The following is a 12,829-nucleotide window of genomic DNA, read 5'->3' on the forward strand; positions in this document are numbered from 1 at the left end:
ATTTTTAATAAATTCTTCTATTTTTTTAATATATATTTTTCTTAAACTGAATTTAATTTAGTGATGTTATTTTGTTTTTAAATATAATTTTTCTTTGTTTTTTTTGTACATTGTTGAATTATAATTAAAAGCTTTGTATTATACCATACAATCTTTTAAATGTTTTTTTAAAGATATTTTGTATTATTATATTTATCAATATAGTTTACTTAGTGCAGTGGTTGTGGGTCCTATCACTGTGCCTTGAGTTTATCTGTCCAACAAATATGGGCGAGATCTCGATTATAAAAAAAAAAAGATATGTTGGTCATGTGATTGGGCGTAATATTCTTTAATTTAAAACTAGTCAATCATATAATAACATATCATTGTTTGTACATAAAATTATACATATTGTCTGTGTATATATCACTATTCATCCAAATCAAACCATTTTTAAAATTTTTTTTAATAGAAACTAAACCATTTTTTGCTTTAAACTAAGTTATATTGCAAATTTCAAACAATTAGATTCCAATTTTACATATGAATTATTTTATGAATTAATAAAACTATATACATAATTTTACATATAAATAATAATATATCATATATGACTGAATATTATTGTTTTTAATTTTTAACTATTAAATTACAAAAAAATATATCATTGTTTGTGCTTTCCATGCATTACCCTACCTAGATGTAATTGAAAGGAATATGTTCTTTGTTTATTTGGTTTCCTATCAATTTACATAACAAAAAGGCAACCACATGCCCTTGTTTGTAGGCACAAAAACAAATGGACGATACACTAAGACGTGGGGCAATGTTGTTGCAGCTACGCAGATCTGATACTAACCAATATGTAAACCAGTTTTGCTCCACTTACATTACAACATTTAGTACTTGTCCATGAATTGGAGTTCTTCATGAATATGGTTCATTATGAATGGATTCCAAAGACCAAATTTCAGTAAGGGCCCTAGCTATTAAGTCTTTGTTTATGGTTATGTTTTGTTTGGTTTTTGGTCAGTCAAATCATACCGAACTTGAGCCTGCTTCTGCAAAACTATCCATTTCTGCAGCAGTCTCAGGACTGTATCTGTAAGTTTAGACAACAGCAGTATTAATCTTTCTGTGTTTTCCACCAGTTAAAAGTTTGTCCCATAATCACTCCTTTTTTTTAAATAAATTAAGAATAAAAAGGTTAGAGAATTTTCAAATCAAATTAAATTATTTTAAATTTAAAAAAAAAATTCATATCAAACTGAAAATATATAATTTGGTCTATTTTAAAATACGATTGAAATATATTAAAATAATTCATTTTTAAATATATCGTATTTAACAAATAATAATTAAATTATAGTGTTTTAAAACATAAAATAAATATGAAATATATATACAATAAACATGTAAATAAAATGATAAAATAAATATAAAAATCAAATTACATATCAAATAATTCATAAGAAAATTCTATCAAGTACGGCTATATATATATAATTAACGGTTTGGTTCGTTTTGCAAACCATTTGAACTACAACCCAACTCATAAAACTATTTTTTTAAATTTTATTAAGCTAAATCAAATATTTTATAAATCAAATCAAATGAAACAGTAATTTTAAATAATTTAATTTTATGGTTTAAAACGAATTACGTATACTCTTACGTTAAACTACTTTTTAAAAGAAAAAATAATGATTTAATAGCACTAATTATGATTCAAAACTGGGTATTTAAATTACCGGGAAATGAATTTGAAATTTAAACTTGAGTAATTTAATTGACAAAGTGAATTAGTAGTGGTTAAGAATCCATCCAAAAGTTAATACTACTTTGGAAAAGTCTTTGTTTTAGGCGTAACACTTCACATGCTAATGTTAGGTTCATGAATATAAAAAATGAAAATGATGTTGATGAACAAAATTCAAATGCGTGTGGATTGTACTGTATATGCATTTCAAAAAGGCCAAAATACTTATTCCCACCCAAGGTATAGTGAATTACCAAATTCTCACCCATCAACTTTTAAAAACTCAAACACCCACTCACAATCAAATTTTCATTAAAAATTTTGATTAATGTTAGGGATAAAATTATCATTTAGCAAAAAATTAAAGTTTTATCACATTTTTCTTCTCCATATTTGAAAACTTACATTTTCCCCCCCAACCCAAGGTTTGAAAAGTGACAAAAACCTCCCTAGGATTTGTTCCTCTTCCTTCGGTGCTGATCTCTCTTTCCCCGGCCATCGGCTGTCCTCCCTTCCCCTCTTATCTCTCCTCCGGTCTCTCTCTATAGCACCTTCAGCCGTCTTCAACCAAAGATGAAAACTGATCATCTTCATCTGAGACGAAGATGATTTCATCTTAATGAAATAAATATGAATTTAAGACTGAGCTAAAAGACTTATTCTCATTGAAGGCTTGGCCTACACCCAAGTTTCTATGGGCAAGATTTAAAAAATTCAAATACCAACTTTTTTGTTAAATTTTTTTACTAGAATTAAAGGTGCAAATATTATTTAATTATAAATATTTAAAAAATAATATTTATCATACATTTTTTTAGTTTAAAAAAACTAATAATTTTTTTTACCTAAAGTTTGAAAAATTATATTTGTTCCATAGAGTTTTTTTCCTCTTCTCTGACAACCATCTTTGCTTTAGTCGTTAGTCAGTCTTTGCATCATCTTTTGTTCCTACTAATCTTCTCTCTTTGGTGACCCTTTTTGTTAGATAAAAATAAATCTTTTTTGTTTGATGAAGTGATAAAGACATCGACACAGGGGCTATCGGAGGGAGAAATAGAAAATTGATAAATAAAAAATATAAGATTTCAAAGTTTGATTCTAAAGAAAATTATTATTTTTTAAAATTTAACAAAGAAATAAATAAAGTTTTATTATTTTAAATATATTATTGATTACGTACAGATTTTATTCTAAAATTAATTAATTTTAATAATTTATTAATAAGAATTTAAATTTTTAATGTTTAGTAAATATCCGTTTGAATTTTTAATAAACCTTGGATGGGAATAAATCTGGGCCTAAATTAATTATGGAATGAAATCACTGATTGAGGAAGGAAGAGGGAAATTATTGGTGGTTACAGGACGATGAACTGATTGGCTGTTATCAGATTAATCATTGATGAGTATTATTTTATTTTATTTTATTCTAGAAGAAAATAAAATAAAGAATATTTATATAGTATTTAGTACAAGCAACGCGTCAGCTGTTATTAGACTATTAGTTTAGGTATGCACTCACCTGAATGTCGTTTTTCTCTGCAACCAGGACAAACTAATGTCGTTTCGTGTCCTGCTTAATTTAATTAACCTGTTATTTGTGACTTATAAACGGTGTGATGTGAGGCTGCCATACGATGTCGTGTGTAACACGATGTTGTAAAGTCTGCGAAATGAAATCATTGTCTGTTTTAAAGGCTTATTCATATTCGTTGGAAAAAATGAATTAATTTGCATTCTCACAAGAGGAATGCAATCCCGTAAGACGCCAAGCAAATGAAGCCCACAAAAATTGGAATTTTCCCACCCAAGGTTTAGTGAAAATTTAATGACTCTGACTAATTTGTAAAAACTCAAATATCTGTCTATTAATTAGTTTTGGCTAATTTTTAAAAACTCAAATAACTTATTCCAATTATTTTGATCGAATTTTCAATAGTTTTCACACCAAAAACCATTAGAGAGGAAAAAAGATGTTGTTAAAAAGAAATATCAAGAAGAATGGTCGTTACAAAGATGTAATAAAGTTTTTGAGGTATATGTATAATATTTTAAAGTTTGAGGTGACGACTGTTTATTCTACAATATAAAACTTTAAAATCCATATATAATGAGGGTGAAAATTTAATTTTTTAAGATTAAGCTAAGAGAGAAATTATTAGTTTTTAAAACAAAGAGAAAAAAAAAAAATATTTTCTTTGTTTAAATAAAAATTATAAATGATAATTTTAACCCTAAATGTAACAATTAAAACTAACAGATGAGTGGGTATTTGATTTTAAAAAATTAGCAGAGTTTATTTTGGGTTTTCACTATACCTTAGGTGGGAATAAGTCTTTTGGCCAATTGGAAATGAAATAATTCATTGGACTTTTTATATAATATAAAATATGACACATTTAAACAAATTTCATATCAATTAAAACATGATAAAAATGTTAGGTTTGTCTGTATACCACATATAGTTTTGAAATTAAAAAATTTAACTAGTTAAATAAGCTATGAGCCAAGTCACATTTTGAGCATTTTGGCTTGCTAAACCCATAAGCATTTTGACTTACAAACCTCATAACCAAAACCAGGCTATTGAACCAGAGACATTTCACAAAATGTGTGAAATATAGATGAAAACACCATGCAAGCGTCCATGGTTTCAAAAATATAGAAGAGACAAAGTTCAAGAAGGTTGCAAATTCTCTTCGTGGATTTCACTTGGGCTCTGCCTTCGTCTTGTGGGTAGTAATAAGGCTTAATGTTGCTGCAAGCCTCCGGGTGAGAAGTGCCATTATAAGCCTTGCAGATATAGCTGATGAAGTTTTCATAGTCCTGCAGCAAGAGAAATAATGTCATTTCTTGTAGATTTTTGTTATCCCTGGATTCTGCCTATTCATCATTCAATCTTTCTGATGCCAAGACATCGAAGAGTTTTAAGGTAATCTTGGAAATTACGGACAAAGTGAAAGAAGCTAATTACCTCATGAAGTGGCTGTCCATCAACTACTCGCCAGGGCACGTACTGATGAGGAGGCTCAGGGGAATTGGTTTTAGCTGCGTGTTGTAACTCAAGCTGCATCATAAATTGAGGAGAAAGTTGGGCTTAGAAGAAGTAAATAACAGCAGGCAAGAAAAATGAAATAAAAAACAAACAAAAGGAGTTTCCCAGAGATGATACAATTTTCATAACCTTGGAACAGTGCATATATACACAAGCTGCTCCTGCAGCTTAATACAAACATACAAGCCAATTCTTGATAGGATACTGATATTTATGATTAGACCAAACTAACGAATCCAACTCACTCACAACTTGAATAAACATTGAAAAAGCACAGAACTAACCTCTGTCCCTTTTCCACTGGTATAGCAATCAGAGATGGCTTTTGGATCCAATCCCAATTTCTCAAAGCATGTTTCCCATTCGGGCTACTTATGCTCAAACACTAAGGTCTCAACGCAATAGATGAATTGGAAATGCTCGTTCTGCATCACAACACCATGTTGTTAACAAAATTTTGACATGTCAAGGCTTTATAGAAAATTTCCCTAATGTGGGCAAACATTGCTGTTGTTTAAATTTAATAAAACCCACGTAAATGTGTAGTCCAATGGATTAAGTTTTATGGGCATACCCTAACTATTTTGTTGAATGTCCGTATACTTTATAGAAAAATTTGCATAAAAACGATGCAAATATAAGCTATTGAGTTTATTAGACTTTTGATGAGAAGATCTAATAAACTATTACAAAAGAGACTAAGTCTTATTTTTCGATGCACATACCATTATTCATCCAACAATATATCATCATTTTGAGAACATATGGGGAAAAAAGACTAATTTCAATATATTGATAATCGATTTATCTCAGAGATAATTATACATCAATCATGACTTATCAAGTTTGTTTGAATCTCCAACTTCTATTCTATAACATATATGTGTATGAATTACATAATCGTGTTTAGATTCAATTGATTAGTTGCATGAATATATATGTTCAAGTTCATGTGATTAATCCTACAAAGGCAAGGCAAATGAATTCACTTTAGTCATTCCAAAACATCAAGACTGCTACATATTAAAGTTATATGTCTTACAAATTAAAATTGAATCAGGAAATGTCTCACTGTATTGTCTTCAAATTATCATAAGGTGTTATAGGATCATATTGAAACCAAAGGCATACCACTTCAGGCCAGATATCAATAGCAGTCCACAGTGTTCAACAAGCATTCAGATGGACCATGCTGCAACAAACATCAAAACATATTTTTCAAAAAATTGAATTGCCAATATAAATCAAAACTTTCTTTAACTCAATTTTAGGACTTTCTTCTTATTTCATTTTCCGGGAAAGAAAACTAAACTCTATTGAGATTGATGATAAAAATTTAGTGGGACCTGGCAATCGAAGGTGCTGTTGGTGGTGTTTGTGTTTCTGATTTTGGCATTACCCCAAGGGTAAAATGAAGATCAACGATGGAGAGGAGATCATCTTCTTCAAAGACCTTAACTAAATAATTGATATTATCAACAAATTCATTCCCAATAGTTTCTCATTTTGTATAAATTTAAGCTACAACTTGTCTAACTCACAGTTAATTTGTACTAAATTTGAGCTTACCAGAGAAAAAAAAAACAAAACCTGGCAAGTGATGGAAGAGTTGGGTCCAATCCTGGCGTTGCCATATTGGATGAGCTTGAGATCAACTACAGTGATGAATCCATTCTGGAAGAGCTTATTCAGGCAATTGACTATGAAATTTGAGCAATAAGGACAGGGGGTTTCATAGTATAGCTCCAGAGAGACTTTTACATTCTGGGGATTGGATAAAACCACCCTAGAATTAGCTGGTGATACAGAATTGATGATCATAAACAGGTGCAGGAGAAGGGAGAGGATTTTCTTTGAATTCATGAGACTCAGATTTGAATGTAAAATGTGCAAATGTCATCCAAATAGTAGGTAAAATATTCTGTTAGCCTTGGATATGCCTTTCAAGCTTTTGTTATGGGCTCTTGGAAGATTGTCTTCACATGAATAGATAATTCTGTCAGGATACTGATAATATCTGCCCCCAAGAAATATTATTAACGAGCCAGGTTGGGTATCCTAAAACTACAAGAAAATGCAGGCAAATAAGCTTTTGCAGTTGATGGTGTCAAATCACTTGCAGTTATACCAGGGGAATTACTTTATACAGTCACAAGTCATAGGATTATCGACATTTGAGGGGGCAGTTATAAAATTCATGTGACAGTTTGCTGCATAATGAACTTAAAAAAGCTCAATTTTGTGATCGATATAATCAATTATTCAGATATATTCAGATTAATTTTTGATAAAACTTCTTCATTTATGGCGTAAGGTATTGACGTTAGTATATTTTCACAAAGCCATTTGCCTGCATACTGATTTCCATTTGAGAGACAAGATTTGTGCATTGGTTTTATAGGAGAAGAGGGGAGACTTTTGTTCTCTTAAAAATTAGCATAATTTTGCCTTGGGAGGCAGTTTGGACTTTAAATAAGAGTTCAACTGTCAATTATCAACCCCCAATAATTGCCTCTTGAGAGTTAAGAAAATCAGATCGGATCGATCCGTCATGGGGGGACTCGAATCCAATATCTCCCACTCACACATGATGAAAGACCCGTACCAAATACTTAGCCACCTAAATCTCATATAACAGTACGATCAGTTTGATCATCAATCAAACTATAATAGACTAAAACCAGTCCAAGGTCTAAAATCATTGCCAGGTACCTCATTTTTTGTGCTCATTGTTGTGCTTCTTCATAAATAGGTTGAAGAGAAGAATAAGGGATATCAAGTAGATTTGTAGTTTTTATCAATGATAGAGATAAATAAGAACTTTCTAAGGGCTACTTTTGTGTTTCCAACAACGACGAAGGACTGCAAACTTTTTTTGGAAACTTTTTGGCTCTTCACAATTAAATTAACATACTCAACTATCGTTTATAAAGAAATATTCAGAATAAAGTAATATTATATGTATAAACATTAATATATTATTATATGATTAGATAGTTAAAAATTAAAGATAAACTAACATGTAATCACGAAAAGAAAAGTTATAATTTATATATATAATTATATCTAAAAATTGTATATATAATTTTATTGATTAAAAATAACCTATACCTAAGATTTCACTTCACAATTGGTTCCATGAACTCACTTCACAAGTTACACTCCTACTTGAAGAATTGAAGGAGGGGACCCCTACCTTGAGTATACATAAAAAAAAAAAATTAAATTAAATTATGATGGTGAAGGGGAATGGACTTCATTAAGGTTATTAATTGCGTGTAATTAACAATAACCCCATCCAATGAATACACGATTATGCATCATTATCCAATGGGACAAGACAAAATGGTACTAATTATTCTCATTAATTTTTTTGTACAGCAAGTGTTTTTGGAACATTAGTCATCAAAGTAAAATGTTGAATTAAGTTAGTAAGAAGGAGATCGCTACTCTGAATCTATTTCAAATGTTTTAAATAATTTATATAACCATCAAAATATATATATTTTTGAATATATAATTAATATGTAATTACGTAATTAAATGATTTATAAGTTAATAATAATATATAATCATAGAATGATAAATTAATTATGTATTTACTTGTATTCTCAATAGCATTGTTATTAAAATTGGATCATATTACTCGGTTTGATCGATTGAAAGATAAATTAATTTACAATCTAATCCGATTTATATATAAATATTGATTTACTTGAAATTTGATTAAATTTAAATAAATTTGTTAAACAAAAAAATATTTAAAATCTATAATTTATAATTAATTTTTTATTAAATATATTTAAAATTATATTTTATATGTTTCATATAATAATTTAATAATATATTGAATCAATTTATTATTTGAATTGAATTATAAACTTATGAAATAACTGATTTGATGGGCAATTCGGTTTTAAAAATACTGTTCAACAGCTTAATCTTGCCGTGAAAATTTTATGCTCCATTAATTACAATCTATGCTCGTGGTAGTCCTCCGCAGGTGGACTCGCCGGTTGAATGTAAGGCACACGCTCCACATATGAAGAAAGCGAACTGGAGGGTGCCGCCGAGGGTGAATTAGAAACATGTCACCGTCCTCTGGGCCACCCGGTAATTTTTTGAATTCATTCATAAAATACAGATATATACAGTAGCTCTTCTGAGAGATTGAAAACCATTCCAATGGAATTTGAAAAATAAATTTTAAAAAAAAAAAAAGTGAAGTTGAAGTACGTGTAGATTTACCTAGTTTGTATTTGGGTTGAGGGACCGAAGGGAAGGGAGAGAGTCTCAATCATTCATCTTTAACATTTTTTTTTCTTTTTAATTTTTAAATAGTATTATTAATATAATTTTTATATATAATTTTTTATGTAAATAATGATATATTATTATATAATTAAATAATTAAAAATTATATTAAAAGATTAAAAATTAATAAATATAAAAATTATGTAAAAATTATTATTTTTTCTATTTACGTCCCATCAACAAGTACACCAAACACCATTTTCTTTCTTTATTTCTCTCTCCTTTCCTCTAAAATTTTCTTCCCCAAAACCCTCTTCTTCCTCCGGAATAAAGAAAATACAATGCCTGTCTTCCTTGTGAAAAAATTGATAGTTTTAAGATTCAAATTTCACTTAAAACACCGCCAGATCAAACTGAAAGTAGGACTTGATTCCCTTGTTCAAACAAACACAGAGAGAAGAGATTACATATTATGGTAATTCATTCGTGAAGAGAGTTGAAAATAGGTCTAAATAATACTGTATCTCATGGATTCTGCTTCTGAAGGGGGTGCACCTGAGTCAAATACCGGTGAAGCTTCATCATCAGCTCCTCCTGCTGGTTCTAGTTCAGGTGGAGCTTCACCAAATCGGTATAAATCTCAAAAGCGGAGAGACTGGAACACTTTCTTGCAGTATCTTAAAAACCACAAGCCACCATTAACGCTTGCTGACTGCAGCGGCGCACACGTTATAGAGTTTTTGAAATACCTTGACCGATCTGGGAAAACGAGGGTTCATGTTTCGGGGTGTCCTTATTTCGGGCACCCAAATCCTCCGGCTCCATGTGCTTGCCCGATAAAGAAAGCGTGGGGGAGTCTTGATGCGTTGATCGGAAAGCTGAGAGCAGCTTATAAAGAGAACGGTCGACCGCAGGAGTCAAACCCTTTTGGAGACGACGGTGTGGGGATTTACTTGGGGGAGGTTAAGGAAGGACAGGCAAAAGCTAGAGGAATATCTTCTGAGAAGAAGAAGCGAAAGAGGCCAGCTGTTGTAGTTACTGCCGCTGCAAATAGCGGTGAAGCTTCATCATCAGCTCCTCCTGCTGGTTCTAGTTCAGGTGGAGCTTCAGTTCCATCACAACAACCACCGGAATCGTCTTCTCCAGCTCCAACAAGTCGGTATAAATCTCAAAAGTGGAGAGACTGGAACACGTTCTTGCAGTATCTTAAAAACCACAAGCCACCATTAACACTTGCTGACTGCAGCGGCGCACACGTTATAGAGTTTTTGAAATACCTTGACCGATCTGGGAAAACGAGGGTTCATGTTTCGGGGTGTCCTTATTTTGGGCACCCAAATCCTCCGGCTCCATGTGCTTGCCCGATAAAGCAAGCGTGGGGGAGTCTTGATGCGTTGATCGGAAAGCTGAAAGCAGCTTATAAAGAGAACGATGTACGACAGGAGTCAAACCCTTTTGGAGATGAGGCTGTGGGGATTTACTTGGGGGAGGTTAAGGAAGGACAGGCAAAAGCTAGAGGAATATCTTATGGGAAGAAGAAGCGAAAGAGGCCAGCTGTTGCAATTACTGCCGCTGCTGTCTCTTTAACAGGGAGTACTGGTGCTAATGATGGTCGTGGTAGTGGTGGTGGTGATGGAGGTGGAGGTGAGGTTGCTCGGAGTGCCGCTGCTCCGACTACAACAGTATAATTTCACCTTTTTTATTTTATTTTATTTATTTTTATTTTTCTTATGATTATCTGTTGCTATTGAGACGATCAATATGAGCAATCTATTTCTGGCAATCGATTCTCTTATAACTGGATCGTGAACCCAAAATAGATAGAATTACAGAGAGAAAATCTCTCTTTCTCCACACTTATTTCCCATCATCACTCCTCTCTTTTCTCCAATATACTATTTATTTTTTTATTTTAATTTTACTTTGTTTCATAATTAGAACATTTGTATGGGTTAAAACCCTTCTACTTCTCCTTTGTTTCATTGATCACACTGTCGTTTTGAGGAAAACTAGGTGCCATTATTTTTAATTACTGTTTAGATTTTGTTTATTATTTTGACTTGGTAAACTTGATCCAATAAAAACTATATATATATATATATATATATATATATTCCTCTTCCTGTGTACAAGACAATTCATCCAAGTACTTGGTTTTCTTCCTCAATATTTAAAGCCTAGAGATTAGAAATTGACCATTAATATTTTTTGCCTTTTTCTTGTTTTCTTTGTGGCACTGCTGGGCAAGGTTTGTTTATAGCTCTAACCGTGAGTGAGAGGACTCCTGGCATATAAGTTTGTTCTGTAATTATGCACACGTGGGCCTCTGATTTTTACTCTTCTTTGAGTTCTCTGTTTCAGTTGCTGTATACATATGTCCTTTTTAACTTGATCTAAGATTTTATTTTCAGATTTTAAGATTTCTGGGGCTTTTCGGTATTGGTAACTTAATTGGGGTGTCTTACCCGTTTGGATCTCTCTCTTCTTCGTCTGAAAACAACATTTCTCTGATAATAACATCTATAAAAAGATATAGGGGGCTCCAAACATCAATTATTTTGAAAAAATATAATCAAAAATATAATCAAAATCCTTTGTGATTGCTTCTCTTATTTGATTTGTTTAATCGCCTCCTCAATATGATAAGGACCTATTGCCAACCGATGCTTTCCATTTCTTATTTTATAATATAGTTTCATTATTTTCTATATAATAATAATAATAATAATAATTTAATTTTTTTGTTATTATACATAGACCCACACTGGTCACTCCCCAACAAAACCCATTTCTCTACTCCACTGTACACCCATATCCAACAAAATTATATCACATTTATTGCCCTCCTATTCAGTAGTCATCTTTGATTGTATTTTGTATTATTTATTTGTTTGGTTCTTCACTTGTTTTGTTCTATCTTTTTGTAGAATCACATTATTTCACATCTTTTTTCTTTGCATTTTATCCTTAACCATATCTATTCTTCGAAAGTCAAAAGAAAAGAGAAGTCATCTTTTCATTTTCTTAAATTAAAATTAAGGTTCACCAATCTTCTTCCTGGGGTTGACAGCAGAAAAACCTTACACTCAAATCTTTTGATGCTAACGAGGGGATCTGCAAAGAGGAAGAGTATTGACATAGAAGAACAAGGAACAAAAAGTGATCAATTAATCTCCTTTGTTTGATGTTCTTTGTATACGTGGGGCACGAAATTTCTGATTGAATTAAGTGCAAAAGCAGCAATGTCACAAGATACATTGTAAGACGGAGAAAACCCTATTCACATATTCAGTAGCCGCACCTCTATAGCCTGTTTCTCTTGTCGTGATATGACGCAATATTCATTATATTCTAATTGGATAACTTTTTTAACGTGAAAGCAATTATATTGAATAAATTAAAATTTTAATTTAATGATTAATTTTATAATTATTAAATTAGATAATTCAAAATTTTTATCTTAATATAATATATGCATGCGAATCTTAAGTCTAATCCCCCATAAAAATTTTAGCATATTCATTTTACACTTGATTTAAGCCAATGGTATACATTCTTCCTTACAAGGAGAAACAGAGAGAGAGAGAAAGAATGAGTAGGTGGCCTTGGTGTGGGGGCTTTCTAAAGGGCGCCTGCATCGAGTGGTTTAGTCCCTGGTTTTGGTTAGGCCAAACGACTATTTTCCACTTAAGATATGCTATAATGTCAAGTTTTCATCTTTTAATTATAAAAATATCAAATACTCACTTATGATCAGTTAAATTTAATAGAACCCTAACA

General features: G+C 31.3%; 1 protein-coding gene and 1 pseudogene across 1 annotated transcript; one reads left to right on the forward strand and one right to left on the reverse strand.

Moving 5' to 3' along the window:
- Positions 1-4,192: 4,192 nt before the first annotated feature.
- On the reverse strand, positions 4,193-6,616 carry LOC123226273 (annotated as a pseudogene).
- Positions 6,617-9,315: 2,699 nt separating this feature from the next.
- LOC123225268 (protein G1-like7) lies at positions 9,316-10,905 on the forward strand. The gene has a single exon (XM_044649191.1). The coding sequence runs from the start codon at positions 9,577-9,579 to the stop codon at positions 10,735-10,737; it is 1,161 nt and encodes a 386-aa protein (XP_044505126.1). The 5' UTR covers positions 9,316-9,576; the 3' UTR covers positions 10,738-10,905.
- Positions 10,906-12,829: the final 1,924 nt, after the last annotated feature.

The sequence above is a fragment of the Mangifera indica genome, chromosome 9 (assembly GCF_011075055.1).
Source record: "Mangifera indica cultivar Alphonso chromosome 9, CATAS_Mindica_2.1, whole genome shotgun sequence".
Classification (NCBI taxonomy): Eukaryota; Viridiplantae; Streptophyta; class Magnoliopsida; order Sapindales; family Anacardiaceae; genus Mangifera; species Mangifera indica.